Here is a 24,739-nt window from a genome sequence, read left to right as displayed (position 1 = left end):
GGAACCTTCTGAAAGAAAAAGAAAAAGCAACAGCATCTACAAAATGAGTTGCAGGGCATCGGAAGGGATTCCTGTAAATGGAGGGTCCTTCCTGAAGCTACAACTTCATTGGCTTCACCAGAAATCAACCTCTGGTCATGTGAGTGACATTCTATTCAGAATCAAAGAACTTGAGCCTGTAATAGACTTTACTTATTTATTTATTGAAAAGATTTTATTTATTTGACAGAGAGATAGCGAGAACAGAACACAAGCAGGGGGAGTGGGAGAGGGAGAAGCAGACTCCCTGCTGAGCAGGGAGCCCGATGCAGGGCTCGATCCCAGGAACCCCGGGATCATGACCTGAGCTGAAGGCAGACGCTTAACAACTGAGCCACCCAGGAGCCCCGACTGTAATAGACTTTAGATAACATCTGATCCAACCCTTTATTTTATATAAGCTTAGATACAGAATGACTTATCTAAAGTCATTTAGCTTTATTAGTAGTAAGTTAAGAACTGGAATTTTAATCTTTTGTCTCCTAGTCCATATGTCTGTCCTTTTCCCTATACCTAGGCTACTAAACATGTTAAATACACAGCCATCACTATGACTCAAGTTTAACCATTAACCAAGTTTATTTTCTCAGTGATGAGTTAACTTAGGTAGCATCATAATAGTGTTTGCTATGAAATGGTTGGATTTCTGTTTTATAGCCCCATTCGTTTTGAATATTACCTGTGTGCTTAACAAAATAAAAAGGCAGTCATACTTTTTATCTGGGGGTGAAAAATAGCAGTCACCTTAAAAGACTAGAGTAATTTTAAGAGATGTGGCAGTTTTGTCTTTTCATAATAATTTCTAACAGTGTTCCTGAAATAAACCATGACTGAGTCTTTGTTGATCTTTGCTTTGAATACCATGGGATATACAAATTTACCCCACAAATGCCCCAAATGTATCTTTACTCATGACCCCATTTGTTCCAAGGGCACTCTCACATTCATGTGGGGTTGCAGGCGAGCCATCCTTTAGTAAACGTGGGGAAAACTTTGAATTTACATGCCTGTTGAACAGAATCCATGTCTGCCATGATATACTTCTCATTTTTCCATTCTTTTTTTTTTTTTTAAGATTTATTTATTTATTTTAGAGAGAGAGCGACCTGGGGGAGGGGCAGAAGTAGAGAGAGAGAATCTCAAGCAGACTCCCTGCTGAGCTTGGAGCCCAACGCGGGGCTCCATCTAACAACCCTGAGATCATGACCTGAGCTGAAATCAAGAGTCGGACGCTTAACCGACTGAGCCACCGAGGTGCCCCTCATTTTCCCATTTCCTGTGTGGGCCCTGTCTGAGATGTTAACTACCCATTGAGAAGCTCCCCTCATGGAGACTCATGTCAGTTTCTGTTATTTTCCTGTCTGCACTCTGTTGGTAACAGCACATTTTCAGCTCCAAACTTCTCTTTGACTGATGTTTTTTCTTCTTTCAGAAGTGCCTAGCTGCCACTCCATTTATATGAGGCAAGAAGGCTTCCTGGCTCATCCCAGCAGAACAGAAGTTAAGTTTTCTATTATTGAAATTCTTTGTAAATACAGTCAAAATTATTAGAGGTACCAAAGATGCAGTCATTTGATTAATCATTATATTTTATTGAAAAAATTACTTATGTTCCCTAAGCCACTATTTTAAAACTTTATCTTTTTAAAGTAAAAGGAAGATGTTTCAGGTCATGTTATCTTGAATTTGGTTGTTAATAAGAGTCATGTGCACATAAACAGATGAAAAGTGGATTTCTGTATTCTTTTTTTTTTTGTCAACAACCACATCCTTTAAAAACAGAACATGTGCTTTATAGATTAGTCTACCTTACTACTCTCTACTGAAGTTTATCTTTGAGGAATTTCAGTTCTGCTCTAAGAGCTAAGTCTGTGTTTTGAAATAAAAGAGAGTAGATTTAAATATACTTGCCTTTATATATCCTGGATTTTTCATTTTTAGACAAGTAATTGTTAAGAATGGAATTTCACAAAAGAGGCCTACAGAAGGGAGTTTTTATTGTGGATGTGTTCATGGTAACCATGGTGGGAAAGCTTTGATCTAATGGACTTTGATACCTGCAAAGTAATGAATAACAAGGATCTTCTCTGGATACATTCCCTATTAAGGTGTTTCTGGAAATATGTGCATGGTTTATGACATAAACGTTCTGTTTCCTCAGTAAGATGGGATAGGTGCATCTTCTTTAGGTTAGGTCTAATACTGGTTGTTTTGCATAAGTGATACTGATAGAAGTAAATGCTTATATTTAAAGAAGAGTATAATAAGCTGGTAAATCCAAAATACTTGGGACCAAAAATTTAGCAGAAATCCAGTGTAATTATTGTCACTGCTATTGTTAATATTATGTACTCACCATAGAGACCAGTACATCTGAGAAAGAAAACTGTGACTAAAGTATATGAAATTTCTTACTGGTAATTAAAGATGGCAACGATTCAGTGAAGGTCACAGTCAAGGATATATGGGGGAGAAAATGATTGCTAAAAGCTGTTGATTTATTTTGCATTTTTTCTGTGGACTTAGTTTTGTTACAGGAAAAAAGGACAGTTAAAAAGGAAAATTAAAACTGTCTTGGCTGTTGAAGATGAAAACATGAGGTTAGCCTAGCTAAATATTTCTCTGGGGAAGTAAGAGGTAAACTGAATGTGTTTCAGTTTATCAGGGTAATTGTGCAAGGTAAATATAAGTAACTCATCTTGATTTTCCTCCTGTCTCATGAATAACAAAACTTGGAAGAAAATGAAAAAGGAGATGGTATCTTGTAATTTCTAGGTTTGGCAGTGTTTACCTGCATTGTGCTTGGAGTAGTGATAATATAAATATCTACTTGTCATATATCACTGTGCACCAGGTACTATTCTAAACTTGCTGTATTAAATCAGTTAATCCTCACAACAACCCCTTTAAGATAGGTGATTCATTATCATTCCCATTTTATAGGTGAGGAAACAGAGATACAGAGGCTGAAGAGTGTGTCTAAGGTCATGGAGCTAAAAAATGGCAAAGTCCTTTTCTACCCCAGTTTTTGTGGTTAATGGCTGTATTTTAAATTGCTTGTGAGCTTCATTTGTATCATGAATAAATGTATCCTATTTCCTCCCACAGGCTGTATGTTTGAGAAGGGCCCCAGGCAGTTTTACGATGACACCTGTGTTGTACCGGAGAAATTTGACGGTAGGTTTCTTATTGTGCTTCAAGTTCCATTTTTTTAAGAAGGAGTGGAGAGATCACCTTTGACTCTCCTGAAAACAGTTGACATCCCTACTTAAAGATTTCCATGCACATCATTTATGATGCATTCAACTCTTGCTAAACTTTACCTTTTATAAATTCTCTCTTCCTTCCCCTATTCAGAAGCTTTTTCTTTTGTCCTATGAGAGAGCTCATTTTTAAAGATACTACCAGAGACTATCATTCTTGCTGAGCTTTGTGTAAAGTACGAGGGGTCTTTCCATTGCCCTGCTGAGCACATGCGACTTGTTGTTCGAGATTTATTGAAAGCTGATCCCATAATTAACAAAGCAGAACAGAAAGCATGCTACTGTGGATGCACAGATGACTAATGCAGCCTCTTTCCTTTTACTGTTCATGAAAAGATGCATTATGGAACACAGGAACAACATAGCTGCCCATTTAGTTAGTGATTGTTAGTCGTTCTTTTTTGTTTTTCCTTTTTTTTCCCCCTGGGAAGATGTTCATTACTAATGTGCAATTACTTTGTAATTGCTTAAGATGGAGTTAGGAAAGCATTACCCTTTTAATATCACTCGCTATTGCAGTGAAAAGGTCCCAGATTTTAGAAAAGAGTGTCAAGTTAGATAGAATTTTTTTTTTTTTTTTTCTTGACAAAGGTGGCAGAAGTCAGCATCTATGAGGAAGCTTGGGGAAAAGTGAACAGTTAGTTGATTTAGTGGTTCTTCGGAGTGGTCTCCGTATTTCCTGCTTTGATTGTTTAACAGGAAATGAGCAGGGACCCTCTGATTAGCTGATTGCACAAACTTTAGGGATCATGGCTGTAATGACTTGGTAGCTCTCAGAAGTTTTTAATTGTCATTATTTAAACAGCAAAGTGCATGCTCAGATTGCTTCTCCATGTCTAATTAGTTTCTTGAAGACTACTCTGTTCCTGAGGTTTTTGCTACTCTGGTCCTTTCTCAGAAAGAATGATCATTTGGGGAAGATCTGTTTCCTTAGTCTTCCTTTAAATGGCTAAATTCACTCAAGGTCACAGGGTTAAGCTCTCGTAAGGGTCACTTTTTTGGCCTTATTCTAAGTAGCTGTTAGTTTTAAGCTTCAAGCTTCAGTGTGGTATGTGCTAGTTAGCATCATTAACAGAGTCACAGTTCTTAAAACACAGCCTTTTCTCTTAAGACAAAGCATAAAGCCTTCACTTTTTGGAATGAACTCCATCAGTTTTTTTTTTGTTTTGTTTTGTTTTTCATTCTTAGTGAGCTTAACATTTTAAGAAATCTTGATTACCAGTATGGACATATAAGGAAATAAAAAGAGCTCAAAACTACTAACAGGCCTAAGTCACACTAATGTTTAGGGAAGCAATCTATCTTGATTATGTATTCCCTTTGACTTTTAAATATTCTTCAACTTTGTACTAAGAAAATGTTTTTTGCAAGATAGTTTTATATTTGATAAGGACTAGAGAACAAGAGAATAGAAAAGCAAAAGGTTATTTTTTCATTGACAAGGCTAGAATAGTCTGTCACATTTATAGGCAGAAACAATCTAGAGATTATAAAATTTGACAGTGTTTCACTCTCTCTGCATAATTGCTCAGTTACCCCCGTGAAAAAATTTGTAAGTCTCTGAAGGAAAAACTGAGATAAATAAAACTGTCATTGAAATCAATATGAAGAGACACTTCTGTATTATCTAGCTTAGACCAAAATGACATAATGATTTCTTTACAGCTATTGACTGAATAATTTTATTTTGGTTGTGGTTTTTAAAAGTGTTGTTCTTTTTGTAATTATTTTAAGAGGTATAGGTCTGTCTATTAACCAAAAGAAAGTTTTAAGAAGCTTTGATCTGGTCTGTTTTATAATTCACACTTACTGTGAATAGATTGGCTTGAATATATTCTGTCTGAATTGTTTCTATAGTGGAGAAGAGAAATTCATGCATTAATAATGATATGTTTGTAGGGCCCTAGACACTCAATCCCCAGTGTGACCAATTCCACATATTTTTGGGGATGGTTGACTGGAGGTAGATGTAAATAATCAGGAGTTATGACTGAATTTTTGTTTGTTAAAAACAAAATAACTGACCAGATTTATACCAGAAGAATTACAACACTAACACCCTTATTGCTGTAATCTACTTAATACTACTGGTTTTTACACTATATATAAATAACAAATAAATGTAACACAAACCAGACTTTCTTGATTAAAAAGATAGATTTACAGAAAGCTCCTGTATATGTGTTTTTAGATTGCACTTTTAGAAAAAGACTAGCAAGCTAAATTCATGTGACTGAAATGCAAACAAGAGATAAAGAAAAATGAATTTTTATTTGCTGCCAGTTAAGAAAGTGGTAGTGCCAGTATGGAGGTGTGGGAAAAAGATGGTCTGATGATAATCCGATATGCCCTGATTTACCTGTGCGATTTTCCTAATTTACATAAAGTACAGATTACTTAACTCAGAATTTAAGAATTAAATTTCCTGTGAGATGGGACGCCTGGGTGGCTCCCGTTGGTTGAGCGTCCAACTCTTGATTTTGGATCAGGTCATGAGCTCAGGGTCATGGGATTGAGTCCCACATGGGGTTCAGCGTGAGTCTGCGTGGGATTCTCTCCCTTTCCCTCTGCCTCTCCCCCTGTTCTCTCTCTCACAAATAAATAAATAAATCTGTAAAAATAAATAAATAAAAGTAAATTTGCTTTGAAATATTTGCATTAAAATTTGCAATTTTTTTTTTAAGATTTTATTTATTTATTTGACAGAGAGAGACACAGCGAGAGAGGGAACACAAGCAGGGGGAGTGGAAGAGGGAGAAGCAGGCTTCCCCGCGGAGCAGGGAGCCCAATGAGGGGCTCGATCCCAGGACCCTGGGATCATGACCTGAGCCAAAGGCAGTCACTTAACCAACTGAGCCACCCAGGCGCCCCTAAAATTTGCAAATTTTTTCATGTACTGGTCAATGAGGTATTACAAAGTATAGTTTGCAGAATTTGTACAAATAAAATGTCCAGAGCTTAAAATCAATTACTCCCTCTTCCATGTTGCTTAGAGTAGTGAGTAGTGTCATTAACAATAAAAGCAAGAAGTGTGATTGGATGGTATGGTTTTTAAATAAATGAGTGAAAAAAGAAAGATAGTTATACAAAATTTTAATAAGCAAATGACATTCGTGGATTTATTCTACACCCGTTTGCATTTATTTTGACCCTTATATGTTATATATAGTTGTCTGTAAGTTTGTACAGGTTCTTGGTTTACATTAAATCCTTTAACTGTTTTAAAGCCTTATTTAAAGTGGTAACGTTGTATTTCATAGAAACCCATAAAGTGGTTGTGGCTGAAACATTTTCATGATTGGTTTAATGTAAATTTTATGTAAATGTCGTAATATTGCTAGTAATAGAAACTTTAACATTTTTTAATTTAGGAGACATCAAACAGGAGCCAGGAATGTATCGGGAAGGACCCACATACCAGAGGCGGGGATCACTTCAGCTCTGGCAGTTTTTGGTAGCTCTTCTGGATGACCCTTCTAATTCCCATTTCATTGCGTGGACTGGGCGAGGCATGGAATTTAAACTGATTGAGCCTGAAGAGGTGGGTTTAGTAGATTTTTGTTAGGAAAATTGGATATATTACAATATAAAGAAACAAATATTGATTAATATGCTAAAAATGTATTTTTTTAAATTTTAAAACTTTAGGGAAACCTTCTGAATTAGAAGGGAAAAAAATTAAAAGTCTACATTTAAAAAAACTAATCACTTTGGGTTCAAAATAGCTGGATATCTTCCTAGATTTTACAAAAAAAAAAAAGTCTACATTTAAAATAAGAAATGAATATGACCCTCATGCACATGCAAATGGAGTGTTTTCCTGAAAAACTTCTCAGTTCAATTTTTATTCTCCTCAGGTCTAGCTTTAGGCTTAAAACTACTGTTATTATTACAGCATAACCCACCGATAGCATTTTGGACCTCTACAGAAAGGTGACTTTTATATATAAAAATGTTTGTATCTTACTAAAGGTGCTTTCTCAGCTACTATTAAAATTGACTTTAGTTTACATTAGTCAAGAAAGCAATGGATGACTTTTTTTTTTTAAAGATTTTATTTATTTGTCTGAGAGAGAGAGAAAGAAAGAAAGAGTGCACATAAGCAGGGGGAATGGCAGAGGGAGAAGCAGGCTCCTGGCTGAGCAAGGAGCCCGATGCGGGACTCGATCCCAGGACCCTGAGATCATGACCTGAGCTGAAGGCAGACGTTTAACCAACGGAGCCACCCAGGCATCCCTGGATGACTTGCAATTAACATGCCTATGCCTGCTCATATTGGCTGTAGGCTCTAAACACCTCAAAAACGTGTAAAGTCTAGGAAGATATCCAGCTATTTTGAACCCAAAGTGATTAGTTTAGATTAGTATAGACTGGACATCTACAACCTAGGCTAATGGGCCCATACATCTTAAATTTTCTGCCCTCTGAAACTGTATGTTCATTCATAATCAGATAACATGTCCTTGTTTGATATCCAGAAAATAAGTCATCTTCCTTATTTAAGAGATGGTCTGATTCAAATTTGTATTAAAAGAAGTTTGAAATAAAAGGAGCTGGTTAGCATAATTATGTCTAATTCAGATTATATCAATACACTAGTAGTCTAGAGGGTTAGCTTTGCATCTCCATTGCCCTAATGAAACACACACACACAGAGGGCTCGATATCAGAATTTGAAAATATCCATCATCTAGTATGGGCTAAGTATTTGGGTATTTGAATTTCATAGTGTGTCTAAGGCTTAATTTGTCTGTCAAAGGAAATTCATTTTTATGTAGATGTGCTTAAATGATGTAAGTGAAAGACCCGTAAAAATGTGAAGCACTAACAAAGGGAGACTGGAAACACTTAATGTAAAGTAACTTGCAAGCCCTTTAACATGATGGGAGTGTATGCTCTTCATCTCATCACACATGTTAATAATCACTGCAGGAGTTGGTTCATCCTAGAACTGAGTACATTCAACAGGAATTTATATCAGTTATTTCCCTTTACCTACAACTAAAATGAAGTAAGCAGAAACAGAACTTTTTATTTTTGCCATATATTTGTTAAGGTGAAAAAATTACTGAATTATGTTGGTCACTACTGATCGCAGAAGAATAAAATCCTTATGAATGTAATTAAGTTCTTTAGCAGTTGTTGACTTTCATGATGTTGAGGTTGAATAAGAAGAATAGAAGACTTGAACAAATGACCATTAACTTCATCAGATTCTGAATTTCTGTGATTTTTAAATGCACGAAAGGCATACCATTACCTCTGCTCAATACAACAAACATTTAGATACCTTTCTGTGGAAGACTCATAAAGTAAAAAAGGGCCAGGTGATTCAGAGTCAGTAGACCATTTCCAAAAAGTAACTAACTCAGTGGTAGTTGTTCAGTAAGTACTAAGCCTCCTAAGGCTTTTGTTCACAATGAGACATCACATTTCTAATGCCTCTTTGCTCACTGTTGCAGTTGCTTCCATTAGGCAATGGCTGTGCCATTTAAATTTATTCTTTGGGAAGTCTTTGTGAAATGTCTTTAGCCTCTGTGGCCCACGGTCGCCCTCCTCCTTGTACCACACAGGAACTCTTTGAGGGTCTCTCTCAGCATGGCTCCTGGAAGGTGCCTCTGAAGCCATTCTTGTAGGAGATACTCCTTGGTTCATTTCTTTCTATTTCATTTTGCCGTTTAAAATGATATTGAGTGAGGCTGTCATCCTGGGCTGATGATCTGCTCAGTGTGTTTGGGTAACATTAGCAAGCACGTGCTCTTTAACATCTCTCTTTTTGAGATATTTGAGATAATGAGATGTTATTTTCAAATTCATCATAGATCCTGGGGAATTGTCTCAGGGAACAATTATTAACATAGTAAAGCATCTCTAGGTCTCAGAGAAGAAGTCTTTCAAAGTTATTCAAACTTGTTGAGCTAGAAGAGTTACCAGGAACTCTGATAACCAGGACCTGATTGTGGTTTCCAGGTTTGCTGTTGGGTATCCAAACATGATTTTTAAAAATCAATTAATGCTTGAGCTATTACATTTTCCTACTTAATTCATTTGACAGTAAGTGATTTTTTTTTAAAGATTTTATGTATTCATGTATTTGAGAGAGAGAGAGTGTGTGAGGGGGGAACAGAAGGAGACGGACAAGCAGACTCCACGCGGAGCGCAGAGCCCGACATGGAACTCGATCCCACGACCCTGAGATCCTGGCCTGAGCTGCAGGCAAGAGCTCGACCCTTAACTGCTTAACCACCCGTGCCACCCAAGTGCCCCAAGAGAGATCTTTATAGTGCAGTCGCCTTTTCGGTTTCCTTACTAATAGTCGAAGTTTTCCCTTGAAGGCGTATCATAAGGAAGTCACTGGAAGCGTTGCCACCACAACATCCACTCCATGTTGAGAACGCTGCGTTGGCTTTGAGCGGTGTGGGAGGTAGTAGTGATGCGTGGCTCCCACATGAGCGCTGAGTGGGCTGAGTTGGTAGGTGGTCTAACCTATCCTGGAAATTAGTTGTGTTATTTGTTGACTTTAAGTTTCAGCCTTTTTTTGTTTTTATTCTTGTGGTAACGACATTTAACATGGGCTCCGCCCTCTTCCAAATTTTTAGGTGTCCAATACGGTATTGTTAACTGTGGGCATGCTGTGGTAGAGCAGGTTTCTAGAACTTACCTTGCATAACTTGTCTGCATCTCAGAGGTGTTTTGGTGTGTCCCCCTTCCCCTTATGATGAATGTGACATTGAACAAATCCAAACACCTCTAAGAATATATTTTATTCTTTTAAAATGTCTCCTAATACCCACTTGTGCTGAGAATTAACTGGCATCCTAAAAGTCAGAATCTGCTTATGGTATCAAAAAAAAAAAAAATCATCTTTCTCTCCCTAGAGACTTCCACTGGGTTATCTTTTTTTTTTTTTTAAGATTTTTATTTACTTATTTATTTTTGTGGGAGGGAGAGAGAGAGAGAGAACGCACTCCAGCATGAGCAGGGTTGGGGGGGGAGGGAGGGGCTGAGGGAGAGGGAGAAGCAGACTGAGCGGGGAGCCTGATTTGGGGCTCGATCCCAGGACCCTGGGATAATGACCTGAGCCAAAGGCAGATTCTTAACCAACTAGGCCACCCAAGCGCCCTCCACAGGGTTGTCTTAAAGCTGGTTGCAAGTATTTTACTTTCTGGGTGCATCCTGGTGAATTTCTAGAGGAGAATCATTTATAAATGAAAAGGTATTCAGAAACTGGTGTTTAATTTAAGGAAATATTAAGAGTTTATTTTCATGGCCCTTCGACGTTAGCATGCTCTTCAGTTGCCAAATCTGTTAAAGATTTGCTGATGTCCATTGTTAGGGTTTTTTTTTTTTATTATTATTATGTTATGTTAGTCACCCTACATTATATCATTAGTTTTTGATGTAGGGTTCCACAGACCTGTACCTCTGAAACAAATAAAACATTATATGTTAAAAAGAAGAAGAAGAAGAAGAAGATAGTAAGAAGGAGAAAACGAAGCGGGGGAATCGGAGGGGGAGATGAACCATGAGAGACTATGGACTCTGAAAAACAAACTGAGGGTTCTAGAGGGGAGGGGGGAGGGGGAGGGGGGATTGGTTAGCCTGGTGATGGGTATTAAAGAGGGCACGTTCTGCATGGAGCACTGGGTGTTATACACAAACAATGAATCATTGTTAGGTTTTTAAAAGACATTTTATTTAGATAGTATGGCTTTCATTTCTTACTGCCACCCTCCCATTGCACTATTGCTTCAAACACTTAGATTAAAATGAAGTTTATCTCTGGAAAATTCGGGTGTGCCTGCCATGGTGACTGCTTGGATACGTAGTCATGTTCCCGTTACATCACATCTCTCTGCTCTTAAAGAAGTATGTGATGCATGTGGCGAAATTACATTGTATCTTCATTCAGGAAATACAAATTAGGGAGAGAGAAAATAGCAAGGATCAGTATTTTTGAAAGAAAAAAACCCTAGGGAAAGGTAATTGCTAATAAAGTGGAGAGAGACAGAACGATCTCTCTGAAAAGCAGTCTATTTTAGGATATGTGACATAGCAACAACTTGGAATTTCATAGAAATGAAGGAAAACACTAACCCTATTAGATAATGTTCTCTTGGGGTTGCCTAGGTATGCACGACAGCTGCAGTTTCTGCTCAGACGAATAAAATACGGAAATTAATGAGAACCTGACTTTAGCTGGGGTAGCAGAAGCAGGCTGCATGGTTCAGTGTAATGCTTCAGCCAGCCTAGGGTGGCGGTGAGGTGTGGGGGGTATGTATATATACACTGAGGAAGGAGGGTTCCTTGGAAAACTCTGCTTTGCCAGAGAAGTTGCTCCTCCAAAGCCACCTCCTCAGAAGCTCTGAGGTTTTTCACTGAACAACAAAGTGGACATTCTGCTTTAGAGATTTTTGTTTGTGGATTCATGTACATGGTGACCTTTTCCACTTCCTTCTTATTTTTAGTATCCAATTACTGTTCTCTAAATGAATGCTTAATTCTCCACTTTAGTATTGTTTACAGTTTTATTCTGATGCTGCTTCGGGCAATAAAAATTATTTGCAGTTCAGATTATGAATTTGTATACTATTTCCTCTGTTACACATACAGTGCCACTTGTTCATTCTTTTCTTCAGTAGCAAACAGCATATTTTTTTTTCTTTAGTTTATCATAACCTTAGAAAACACTTTTACAAAGAGATCCCTAAGCTGTTCTTGGTCGATAGGTTTTATCAGAAAAACTAAGAAGGAAAAAACAGGCAGTATATCTCAGAATGGGAAACTTGCCTCATTTTGGTGAATTGCAGCCTGTTCATTCCCTCTGTAAACACATCCCCTTATTTCCATTTGATTTTGTATCCAAAACAATAGTGACAAAGAATTCTATTGTGAAGTTGCAGAATGATCACTGCACGCCTGGTTTAAAAGCAAACCAGGACACAGGAAAATTCAGATCATGATAGCTTTTGCCTCTTTACTTATGTCTTTAATTTGGATGTGTTTGGAAGATTTGGAAGTAACTGATTAATTCACTAATGTTTTATGAAATATCTTGATAAGGTAATACTTAACAGTACAATGTGATTCTGTTTTGGTGGCAGGTGGCCCGGCGTTGGGGCATTCAGAAAAACAGGCCAGCTATGAACTATGATAAACTTAGCCGTTCGCTTCGCTATTATTATGAGAAAGGAATCATGCAAAAGGTGAGCAGCTACAGCAGCATTAAAATTCATTGAAATGTTGCACATTAATCTGCATGTCATACTTTAAAAGCCACATGTCATTGCATTGCTGAAGCAAGGTTTTCACTCATTTTAACATATGCTTAGCTCTTGGTTTTGGGTGTATGACAAGCCTTCCTATTTATAAATCCATTGGCATTATAGACCTATGTAATAATATCTTATAGAAACTAGTAGACTTTCTGGAAGTCCCAACTTTACTGTATTTGGTAAAAAATGTTGTTTCAGTATTAATAGTCCCATATAGTCCCAGAAGTTGTCGATAGTCTGCTACATTCTCCACAGTTACATAATTTTGAAATGCTTTTGTTTATGGATTCCAATACTAACTGAATTCTTACTTTTCCCCTTCTTGTCTGAAGTCTTGCCTGGTTTTGCTGTTTGACAGCTTAGTTACCTAAACCATTTATTAAAAATAAGTGTTTGATGTTATTTCATTGGTGAATGAAGTTAAGGTAAATGTATTTTACTTTATTTCAAATGAGCTTCTCTAAATATTTGAAGGTGGCTTTTAAAAACTTATGATAAAACAAATGGAATCCACATAGAACAAAATATACAATTTTTGAAGAAGGTAATGAATAAAGATAAAATGTCGGATATTTGTTATTGTTACATCCTTCAGCCTTGCATGTGTATTCATGTATTCATTGTCTAGGCTGTGAACTAAGTTTATGATTTATCTCTTGTGAACATTACTGTTTTATTTTGCATCCTTTGTTCATGTGGGGGACACAAACTTAGTTATATATTGCAGATTGTGGCATATTTTTATACCACTGTAGTTACGCCAAGAAAAACCAGACCATTTGCTACATGAAACATGCTAGAATAGAGGAAACAGCTTCATTGAGTTTTAGACCAAAGGGAATCGGTGCTCTGGAGTTTGCCAGCTCTCAGAAGTTACAGTGCCCAAGATGCTTGAAAGATAAGGCTGAATTCATTACTCACATCTTATTTCCCTGAATCTCACCTTCAAGACATATAACTGTTACCTACCTGCTCCCCTGTCTTCTCCACCTCAACCCTGGGGGCCTTTTTTAATTCCTCCCTTCCTCCCAACCCACCTGTCCCATTTGCAGCCAAATCCTCTCAGACGCATTCCATTCCTTTCATTTCCCTCACTGTCTAGCTAATTCCTGACCCATGGAGTGGGCTGGCTGTGCAGTGGGCTGGCAGTGTAGGTGCTCAGGTCCCCTGGGCAGTGGTGTGCAGATGTCAAAGAAAATGCACGCAGGATTTAGGTTTGCACGCTGCCGTCTCTGTGGATCACCGTTTTGAACAGATTCCTCTCCTGCTAAATGGTGGTGCTCTTACTTCATCAAGTTGTTGTCATTATTAAATGAAATAAGGTAAAAGAAACTATTTGCAACTATTTCTTTATCAGCTAAGATAGACTAGCAAAACGTCTGTATGCGACAGAACTTTTGGCGTGTTGCTGCATAATATAAGAAAACATAGGTTGTTTAATGGTGAAACATACAAAACTGAAGTCTACTTGTAACGAGCCCCAAAATGAAGGCTTTCTACCATTTTTACAGACATGTTTACTCTTCTTCCTCACATGCCTTGAGCCATTTTCCTTGCTACCATTTGACGCACCTGTGACTCCCTCTTTGCCTCACTGATGTCCTGCCCTCTGTATAGAGTGTCTTGCCTTCTGATTGTACCCAACATCTGTACCATTCTAATGGTTAAGCAATCCTAACAGAGTCAGTCAGAGGGTAATTACGCTGTCCTTAAAAAAAAAAAAAAACAAAAACAAAACCCTATGATGTGGAATTTTATCTTTCAGTGTGTAGGGGAAAATGTTTGTATGACCACACTTGTTTCTAAACTTAAATTATATATGTGTGTGGTGTATATTCAGGACAATTACCTGGAAAGATTAGAAATTGAAATAAAAATAATCAAATGGATCAAACATGTAGAAAAACCCTGCTTATTTCAGTAGTTCTGAAAGAGATAAGAAATGATGGAGTTTGGCTTTTAGATTGTACAGGTGTGACCTTCTATTTCAAAACTTAGAAATGCCTAGAGAAATCTGTGCACATATTTTAACAGCAGTTATTTGTGGATGATATCATGATAGATCACTATTTCTTTTGGTTTAATCTATAATTTTTTAATTTTCTGCCAGTTTTTTTATGTTACTTCTGAGATTTAAAAGGTTAACACATTAAAAAAATAAATAAAAGGTTAACACATAATTTAAATATCTAGTCTTTCAAAGCACAGTTCAAAAGATACTTCCTTGTTAACTTCCAATTCATCTCCCCTAAAAAAAAATTCATGTTTTATCTATCTCAGCACTGTGATTTGGGTATATTTAATGTACAGCATTTTCTAGATTGTAATTGAATTACTAATAATGAAAGACATTATTTCCCTTGGTAATTATCAGCGCTTGTTCTAAACTCCGTGACATTTAACATAGTTCCATAAATACAGTAGTAGTTCCAAAAATGTTTTTTTCGTATGAAAAATCATAGGAAGCCATGAGTTAAGGCAGATTCCTTAAGAGATTTTATAATCTTGATTGCATGCTGTACATTTTAATTCCCCACAGTGATTTATCAAATCATTTCCAATTATAACCAATGGCAACAGGTTGGATAAAAAAGCTACCAGTAGCCTGAAGCAAATACCTCTTTTTCTGTGGCTCCAAACAAAACAAAGCAGGTTATTAAAAGCTCTAAGGTCTGCAGGCCATTTTTTTTTTTTTTCTCAAAAAGCTTTGAATAAAGAAATAAAGGGAAAGCTAGGATTTCATATCTTAGCTTTGTTTCTGATATTGCCTGTTTTTATTTTTATGGCAATTTCACCTTTATGAACTTAGTTTCCTTTTTATAAAGGACTAAAGTAAATGAATTTACACCAACTGCTCTGTTTGCCGTGCAATGTCCTAGAGACTTCCATCTCAGTTTTACAAGAGGCTTTCCAAAGAAGCTCTGTTTCACAAAAAAAGGGGAACTGAGGACCGATTAAGAAACGTGTACAAGGGGCGCCTGGGTGGCTCAGTCGTTAAGCGTCTGCCTTAGGCTCAGGTCATGATCCCGGGGTCCTGGGATCGAGCCCCGCGTCGGGCTCCCTGCTCGGCGGGAAGCCTGCTTCTCCCTCTCCCACTCCCCCCTGCTTATGTTCCTCTCTCGCTGTGTCTCCCTCTGTCAAATAAATAAAATCTTAAAAAAAAAAAGAAACATGTACAAATTCATAAAAGCTAAGTGTTCACTGTATTCAAACCTAAGAATATTCAGATTATTTGGATTCTCTAAATTGGTTCCTCTTATAAGCTAAAACATCCAGGACAAAACAGTGTTGTAAATCTTGGGTCCAGAAGAGTAGCACTCTTTGATAGTTGATTGTTATTTTCCAAACATATACAGATAGTTTACAAACCATGAACTTAACATTCTCCATGGCAAAGCAACCAGCAGTGCCTTTTTTTGATACATAGGAACCCAGAGGCATTGAATAATTTTCGCTTTTCTAAAATTACTAATCTCTGCATACACATGGAGGTTTACCTCAATGTCAATACAAAGAATTGTATTCATACACACACCCCTCCCACCCTCCACCCCCAACCCACTCCTGTTTTTTTGAGAACCTCAGTTTTGTCTGTTAATGGAGGGGGGGTTGCATATTTGTTTCACTCAATTGTTTATAATTTCCTAGAGAAACATTAGTCTTCAAAATTTAAGTTTGGGACATGTCATTCCCTACAAATTATGGTATTTCTCCTTTATTTCAGGCAGCTCTCACATTTCTTTTTCTCATTTCCTCCCTATGCATTGTATATTTTAAATTCCCTTCACTTTTTTACACCTCTTACTTCAGTTTGACGCTTTACACACAACCTTAACTTCTGTCTAATGCATCTTGCCTTCATTTTTAAAAGTGTTGTACCCAAGATAATGCTGTCCTCTTGATCCATCTTTCATTTAAATAAGGCTATGCATCTTTTTTTTTTTTTGGTGAGCATACACAGTGCCAAAAAAAAAAAAAGAGAGAGAGAGAAAGAAAAGAACCAGTTCACCCTGTGAATCAGTGAGTCACTAGTCTTGTCTTATTAAGAACACAGCACATTTTTCTTTTAAGGCTTGGAAGTTTAGGTTTTCTACAATTTCAGAAATGTAATATTAAGAGGGAGACACTACACCTTAAAGATCCAGTTATTTTATAAATAAAGATATAACCATTTAAAGCAAAGGACAGAAAATTTCACTGTGAGATACCTGCATGAAATCATTGATTTTTCCCCCCCTGAAATAACAATGTAAGTTTACCTTTTATATTAAAACAAGCAAACTGCTAAGCTTTCTAGCTGTGCCTGGAATGAATGTAATTACTCAAGGTCAATCATTACTCAAGGCCGCATTTCCCTCTCTTGGACTGAAGTTTATTGCACAAAGTAAGGACTTTTTTTTTTGCTTTCATGGATATCTTTTAACATTTGGCTGCTTTCCTTTTGTTATGCTTCCTTTCTGACATATTAAACCATGTTTTTGTTCTTTTCTTTCCCTGCTCTTCCCCATTTGGGGATTGTGAAGATTGTGGTTCTTTTGAGGTTAATTGACATATAACCTTATGTCAGTTTCAGGTGCACAACCTAGTCATTCACTGTCTGTATATATCGTGACATGATCACCCTGGTAAGCTTAGTTAACATCCGTCACCATACGTAAGGATGGGTTTTTCTCTTCCGTATTTTCATCAGGTGGCCGGAGAGAGATATGTCTACAAATTTGTCTGTGATCCGGAAGCCCTGTTCTCCATGGCCTTCCCAGATAATCAGCGCCCACTGCTGAAGACGGACATGGAACGTCACATCAACGAAGAAGACACGGTGCCTCTGTCTCACTTTGACGAGAGCATGGCCTACATGCCCGAAGGGGGCTGCTGCAACCCCCACCCCTACAATGAAGGCTACGTGTATTAACACAAGTGACAGTCACGCAGGGCCTCCTCGCGCTTCTCCTCTTTTTGCAGGATGCAGAGACTCTCTGAGTTCTCTTCAATCTTCGTTTGATTTTTGTTGTTTGTATTTTATTTTTAAATAATAATACACAAAAAGGGGCTTTCCTGTTGCATTATTCTATGGTCTGCCATGGACTGCGCACTTTATTTGAGGGTGGGTAGGTGTAATCTAAACATTTATTCTGTGTAACAGGAAGATAATGGGTGAATGGGTGGGGGAATATGGGGATTACTTTTTACTTAGGCTTGGGATGGGGTCCTACAGGTTTTAAGTATCATGAAGCTACATCATGTTTATTTGATTTCATAACAACATAAGAAAGTGTTCATTTTCTCTGGGTATCTATGGTACAGTTAATTCACATTGTGTAAATACCCACTTGGAGACTATTTGCCTTGGGCATTTTCCCCTCTCATTTCTGAGTCTCTGCAAGGTGTACAAAAAACAAACAAAAACAAAAAAAACTTAAAAAAAAAAAACAAAAAAAACACACAAAAAAAACCTACTGTAAATGGCAGTTTACCTGTTAGAAATGACTGGTTTTTACCTGTTGTAAAAAGGTATTTAGAGATCGCATTTGCTGTTTTTTGTTTTGTTTTGCTTTCTATCTGACTCACAGAGGATAACCGTAAAATGGGTAATTCTCTCTGAAGTTGAGTGATCACCATGACTGTACATGAGGGGCACAGTTTTGGACTCTGGCTCCAAAGCGAGTCACAGGCCAGTAGCATTCCGTGTACCTGGTGCCACCTTGCTGTTGAGACGCAAATCATACTGTCATTTAAATATTTTGAAGCCCATTTCAGTTAAATAATGATCTGTCATGGTCCTTTGAGATCTTCATTTAAATGTTAAATCTGGGATCACAATGAAGCAAAAAAAAAAGAAAATCTATCTCACTTCCTTGAGTACATAAAGAAACATTATTTAATCGATAAGAATTAACTGTACTAAATCACATATTATGCTGTTCTAGATACAGCAAGCACTCCTTAAGAAAAATATCCAATACACTAAATAGGTACTATAGTAATTTTTAGACATGGTGCCCGTTGATATGCATTTAAACCTTTTACTGCTGTGTTATGTTGATAACATATATAAATATTAGATAATGCTAATGCTTCTGCTGCTGTCTTTTCTGTAATATTCTCTTTCATGCTGAATTTACTATGACCATTTATAAGCAATGCAGTGAACTACAGATAGCATTTCAGGACAAAATAGATGACTCCAACCATTTATTGCTTAAAAAATAGCTTATGCCATGCTATGCTCTGAGCAGCTTTTATGCACATTGACAAATGAAGAGTAAGCTTCAGCTTGCTAAGGGAAACTGTGGAAACTTTTGTAACTTTTGGTGAAACAGAAAATTTACAAACTGTCAAAGAAGCTGAGGAAGTTGCTGTATGACATAGTGCTGGCGCTGATACCTTGTTTTGGACACTTGGACACTTGTGTAAATGTGATTGGATTGTTTGAAAGAAGAACTTAAAGATGTAAAGTTTCAAAGGTTTTTGTTTTGTTTGTGTTTGACATTTGAAGAAAATAATTGAAAGCAGGATATGTTGTTTCATTCACCTTGGACAAAGTAAATGGTGTTATAATATCTTTGAATAGCTTGCTAAACCGTTCAAACAAGAAGCCTGAATTTTGTCCAATCCATCAATATCCCAGAGGAACAACATTTTTTAAGCGCCTACAGTGAAATGTTAAGAAAAAAAAAATCCTAAACACAAAGCCAAAATGAACCTATAAAAGCATTTCTTGACGAGCACAGGAAAGATTGTCGAAAGATGATTTCCTGGCTACCCCATTTTCCAGCATGACACAGATCACAGCTCATGTATCTAAACTGAACGGTTATTGGGAAGCCCACATACCGTAATCAATACTACTCACATTTAATCCTACAAAAGGGCCTATTTTAATTTCAACGTATGTAGTAACCTGTGATTTCAATGATTGTTCTGCATATACCTTATATATCATTTGGCCCACTATGGGCTAATAAGTATGCCTTAAAAATGAGAACTTCCCCCCACTATGCTCATATGGCCATTTACAGCACTTAGAATAAAAACAAATTTTAAAATATTAAGCTAAAGATTTATTGGAAAGAGAATTAACATATTTGGAGAAATTGAAGGAGTAATTAAAAGTGGGTCTTTAAAATACCATCTAAATGAAATTGTATTGAGGATTCTTTTTCTTTTTTTCCCCTTTTTCTTTTTTTCCTTTTCCTTTTTTCTTTTTAAAGTTCTAGTTCTAATTTCCCATTGGGGAAGAATTGGACTATGAGTTATCTTAAGGGATCAAGGAAGAACTGGTATTAATTATATAATATTTAAGGACAAACTATTTTTCTGCTTCAGGTAGTGACTCACAAAACAAAATGAGTAATTGGCCAACATTAAGGATATTTCCAATACAGAAGGGTTCAAAACGTTGCATTATAAACTCTTTTGGGAAATGTATTCCAAAGTTTTCTTTTTTTTTTTTTTAAGTTCTGTTTTTATTCTACTTTTTGTTCGCTTCTTTTTATTTTCAGATAGATTAATAAATCTGGCAGCTGATTTCTGCAAGATTCTCGTGTTTTGAATTTCTAATTGAATTGGCTACTCAAACATAGAAAATTAATTAAAAATATAACATTTTCCTTCAACTTGGTAAAATAAACTAAAAGAAATATCTCCCCTAGTGTTTGCCACGTGTTGATGATGACAAGCTATTACCCAGGAGACTGATTCCAACAAAGAATCAAAGAATATTATATCCTGAATAACTAATTAAAAATGACTTTCTGTAAGTTATGCCTATGAAAAGTGCTGAAAAATAAAAATCCACAAAGCTAACAGTGCAGATCAGTTCTCTCAAATCCTAGAAGGATTTTAGAGGTCATTTATTTGAACCTCCTTTTTACAGATTGTTTTAACTTTCTTGTAGCTGCTATAACAAAGTTAATGGTCTGAAGCTACACAAGTGTGTCCTTTTATAGTCCTGAAGATCAGAAATCCAAAATGAGTCTAAAGGTGCTAAAATCAAAGTGTGTGTGTAGGACCTGTTCCTTTTCAAAGGCTCCAGGGGAGAATCCCATTTTAACTTCTTCCACTTTTAGAGGCTGCTGACGTTTCTGGCTTCCAGCTCCTGGCTCCTGGCTTGGTCACTCCAATGTCTGTTTCTGTGGTCACATCCCTTTGTCTACTAAAGTCTGTTCTTCCTCTGCCTACCTCTTCTAAGGACACTTGTGATTTCATTTAAGGTCTACCCTGGATAATCTCTCCCTCTCAATATCTTTAACTTGATCGTATCTTGGAAGTCAATATCATTTATGGGTTCCCAGGATCAGGACGTGGCTATGGAGGAGCATGAGGAGGGTGCTGTTACTCAGCCTGTCATGTAGATGAAGACACTAGTAAAAACACTAATTGATTTACCTATGGGCAAAAAAAGTTCTATTGTTGGAGGTAGGATTAGAAGTTACTGAAGAACATTTTTGTTTACCATTGAAATAGTTTTACTTCTTAGAAATGGTACTGAAAGCATTCTATTAAAGTTCGCCTGTTCCACTAAAGCATCTGGTAATGGCATCAAGCTTTTACGTGATTTAATAACCCCTCATGTAAATATTAGGTAATGAGAGAAAAAAGGTAAGGTGTGATAATTACAGAGTAGTAGCACAGTTAATTCTGTTGTCCAAGCCAGAGATATATTTTTTAAATAAATTTCTTTTTGTGCTAGAATGACTTGTTACTATACGATCTTAACATCTGTAAGGGATTCCTATTTTTTAGGTGAGGATTACAGAGTATGTGTCACTCAAAAGAACAATTCTAAAATATGAGTCAACTAATCTTTATACGACAAGGGCAGAAATCTTTTACCCACTGTTATAGTGTTTAATTAGATCATGGGAGTTTCTAAAATGAGTTACTTGGTCTATCAAGCAATACTTTCAAGAGCATATAAGGACAAAACATTAGAGAGAAGGCTATTTATTTTGTACTGGGTATCTTAAAAGAGAAAAAGTAAAATGTAAAAATAAGTGAGTGAGCTCTTTTCCAATTGGAGTTTGACATGAAGAAGGAGAATATAGAGTTGTAAAAAAAAAAAAAAAGAAAGAAATTAGGTCAAAATAATAAAAGGAAATCAAAAAGCCTATTGAGCATATTAAACAATTGTGATAAGAATTTCATAATAGCCAAGATTCCAGAAAATATCAGTGTTGGACATGATACTGAAGAATTTGGCCTAATAACCCAGAACTGAACTAGTACTTTCAGGGCTTGACTTTAATATGTATTTTTTTTAACATGAGACTCCTTTAGAAAGATTAATTTATAAAAAAAATTATGGAAAAATACAATGTAAGAAGAGTGGGCAACTTTATAGAAGTAATAATGATTTTAGAATGTTAAATTATATATAAAATAGCTATGGTTTAGGAATTCATATGTAGGGTAGGTTTTTGTTTGTTTTTATTCTACACATAGACTCCAATATTCTTATTTACTTCCATTCTAAAATGGTATTTATGTTTCTATGTGGAAGACATTTTTAATTCACTTAGATGTATTGAAATTATTTTAATTCACTTAGATGTATTGAAATTATGGTTTGAGAAAACAGACTATGAAATTTGTGATTATAGCAAATTAAATAGGCTCAAAATTTAAATCTAAAATAAAAGCCCAGACCCTGAAAGTATTATTGTGACCACTTTGGATGGTGACATATCTAAACCTTAAGGTTTATTAAGTTAAAGTGGCATATCTAAAACCTAGATAAAGGTTGCCTAAATTTTTGACTTGCTTCTAACCATCTGAATCATTTTAATCATTTAATGTATGACCAAAGCACTTGAGTAATGTCTTTGCTGCCCTTCTCCCACTTCCGATGTATTATTCTCTTTCTGGTAAGTTAGGTCCCAGGACATCTGATAAACATTTTTCTAGTTTTATGTTCTAATCTCTCTTAATACATTATTTCACTTAATCTTTTCAGCAACTATAATGGGAAGAAATTTGGGGAAGGGAGTATCTAAATTATTTCAGGGACTCGCATGTGCCAGCCAGCATCCATGCCTCTGTCACTCATTGGCTTCATCGAGGAGAAGCTGAGGCTCGTGGCAAAACAAAAACATCCTTGTGTCAAGATGTCATGTGATCACAGGCAAATCATAAACTCTACTTTTTTCTGTAACTTGGACCTAACTACTTTCTTGATTTAAATTTCTAATGACTTAAAAATGTATGTAACAATGATTCACATTTTGCTGAAACACAGTCTTACTTAAAACATTTCTTTAACCATTTTAATAGTCTTTATAGAAAAATCTGACAAAGAAATCAAGTGCTATTTAAACACAGCAACATCAGGCTATGATGTTTTTTCCATGTCTTTAAGCATTTAGAAGTCAAAATGATTGAAGTATCCCTTTGTTGGTGGTGGTGTTTTTGTTTTTATTTTTATTTTTCCCCTACTGGAGAAGGATATAGCTTAATGCTACCAAAAGAGACAGATGTGTGATCAAATTCGTCAGAAAGTTGTAAACACTGCCCCCCATGATTTATGCTATTAGATATGACTTCTGAAAGTAATAGATTTTCCAGAAAACTTTTAAGGCACAGTAAATTCGAATTTACATGATTCAGAAGAAGCAACAGACAGATTTTTAACTTAGAAAGTAGAACTGAAAGCATAGAAATTATTTTATATAGAAATCTTCATTTTTTAAAAATGTCACATTACTGCAAAGGGGATGGTGACCTCTTATGTACATTTTAATTTTCGGAAGCGCTAGTAAAAGTACTTGTCCTATAGTTTAACATGAATTTAATTGGAGGAAGAAAAACCTGGGGAAAAAATGGGAGAAAAAAAGACAATGCAGGTGGCACTACTTTTTAAACTACAATTTAAAATGCTATCTTACTTTCAATACTGCAGAAATATTTTACTGTATACTTAATCATAAATATTAAATTCTTTAATTTTTTTTGTTTTAAAAGTGTGGTATAATATAACACAAAACTTGACATTTTAACCATTTTTAAGTGTGTGATTCAGTGGCATTTGTTACATGCAGAATGTTGTGCAACCATCACCACTATTTCCAAAACATCTAGATCCTTTTATTCTTAAAGTATTAGTAAACATACCACAGGAGGTACTTTGTTATACGTAAGAATTAAAAAGGTAAAACATGCAGCTTTTTCTGCTTTCCAGTAATTCATATTACTTGCAGTTCCTTCATTAATAGGTTGTTCTTGGTTTTACCCTGTAGTTTAATGGCTTTATTAAAGAAAAAAATAAACATTATGCATAAACACTATGTCTACAGAGCCCCAATTATTGTTGCAGGGAGAAAAGTTCGTTTAGATAACCAGCTTACTGGCTATTTTGAAAATAACTCCGTTACTTAGGTGTATGTTAACAAATAAAAACAGTCCCTTTACACAAGCCATGTCAAGCATGAACTGCTGTTTTCCATTCATGTTTTTAAAATTTGAAGTGACAGATGTGATTAACATATCATAAAAACACAAACATACTGAAGGTATGCTTAAACTCCTTAAGAGTGATAATTTCAGATGATTTTTTTAAAAAAATTCACAAACATGCTGGATTAAATAACAATACTTAATTAAACTAGGCTATCAAGATAAAATGGGCATCTCTCCACCACCTTCTCACCGTATTCTTAAGCCTAAACACTAAGAACTTTCTAAATGAAAAGAAATAGAATATTTTTCTCTGACTTGCCAAATCTCTTATGGATTCAAAATCTATTCCTTGCATTATGCTATTCAATCACATACAGATTAAGGTGGCCTGTTTAGAATCATTCACTTATGGAGTAAACTTTTGCTTCATTATTGAGAGGGCAGTATGTGAAGAGATAAGAATCTATTATTACATTTAATTTTTTTCTCAGATATGTACCAGGCCCAAATGTGATACATTCCAATTTTGTTTGTTTTTTTTTACTTGTTTCATGAAGAGCTCGTAAATAGTAAATGTTACAAATAACACACAAAGTTGCCATTCTAATTATTTTGCATGCTTACCTGTGAAATTCAGTATCAAAATTATGAAATAGAATCAACTGAAAAATGACTTTTTCCGCACAATTTGCTGTTTGCTTATTTTCACAAAAAACTGTGATTATGTAGAAACCCTGAGGCAGTATTTCTAAAATCAAAGCAAGGAGA

The 24,739-nt window shown here is 36.0% G+C and overlaps 1 protein-coding gene across 5 annotated transcripts in view; it reads left to right on the top strand.

Moving 5' to 3' along the window:
- Positions 1 to 17,745, top strand: part of ETV1 (ETS variant transcription factor 1) — a 90,520-nt gene extending 72,775 nt beyond the window's left edge. For all 5 annotated transcript variants that reach the window (XM_044919947.1, XM_021689608.1, XM_021689611.1 and 2 more), the window contains 6 exons: positions 1,472 to 1,539; position 2,705; positions 3,148 to 3,216; positions 6,674 to 6,843; positions 12,407 to 12,508; positions 17,268 to 17,745. In XM_044919947.1, coding sequence (XP_044775882.1) covers positions 1,472 to 1,539; position 2,705; positions 3,148 to 3,216; positions 6,674 to 6,843; positions 12,407 to 12,508; positions 17,268 to 17,489 — 632 coding nt within the window. In that variant the 3' untranslated portion in view covers positions 17,490 to 17,745. The remainder of the gene's footprint in view (positions 1 to 1,471; positions 1,540 to 2,704; positions 2,706 to 3,147; positions 3,217 to 6,673; positions 6,844 to 12,406; positions 12,509 to 17,267) is intronic.
- The last annotated feature ends 6,994 nt before the right edge of the window (positions 17,746 to 24,739 follow it).

Source organism: Neomonachus schauinslandi, chromosome 12 (assembly GCF_002201575.2).
Source record: "Neomonachus schauinslandi chromosome 12, ASM220157v2, whole genome shotgun sequence".
Classification (NCBI taxonomy): Eukaryota; Metazoa; Chordata; class Mammalia; order Carnivora; family Phocidae; genus Neomonachus; species Neomonachus schauinslandi.
The sequence above is the reverse complement of the archived record's forward strand: the minus strand, read 5'-3'. Positions and strand labels throughout refer to the sequence as shown.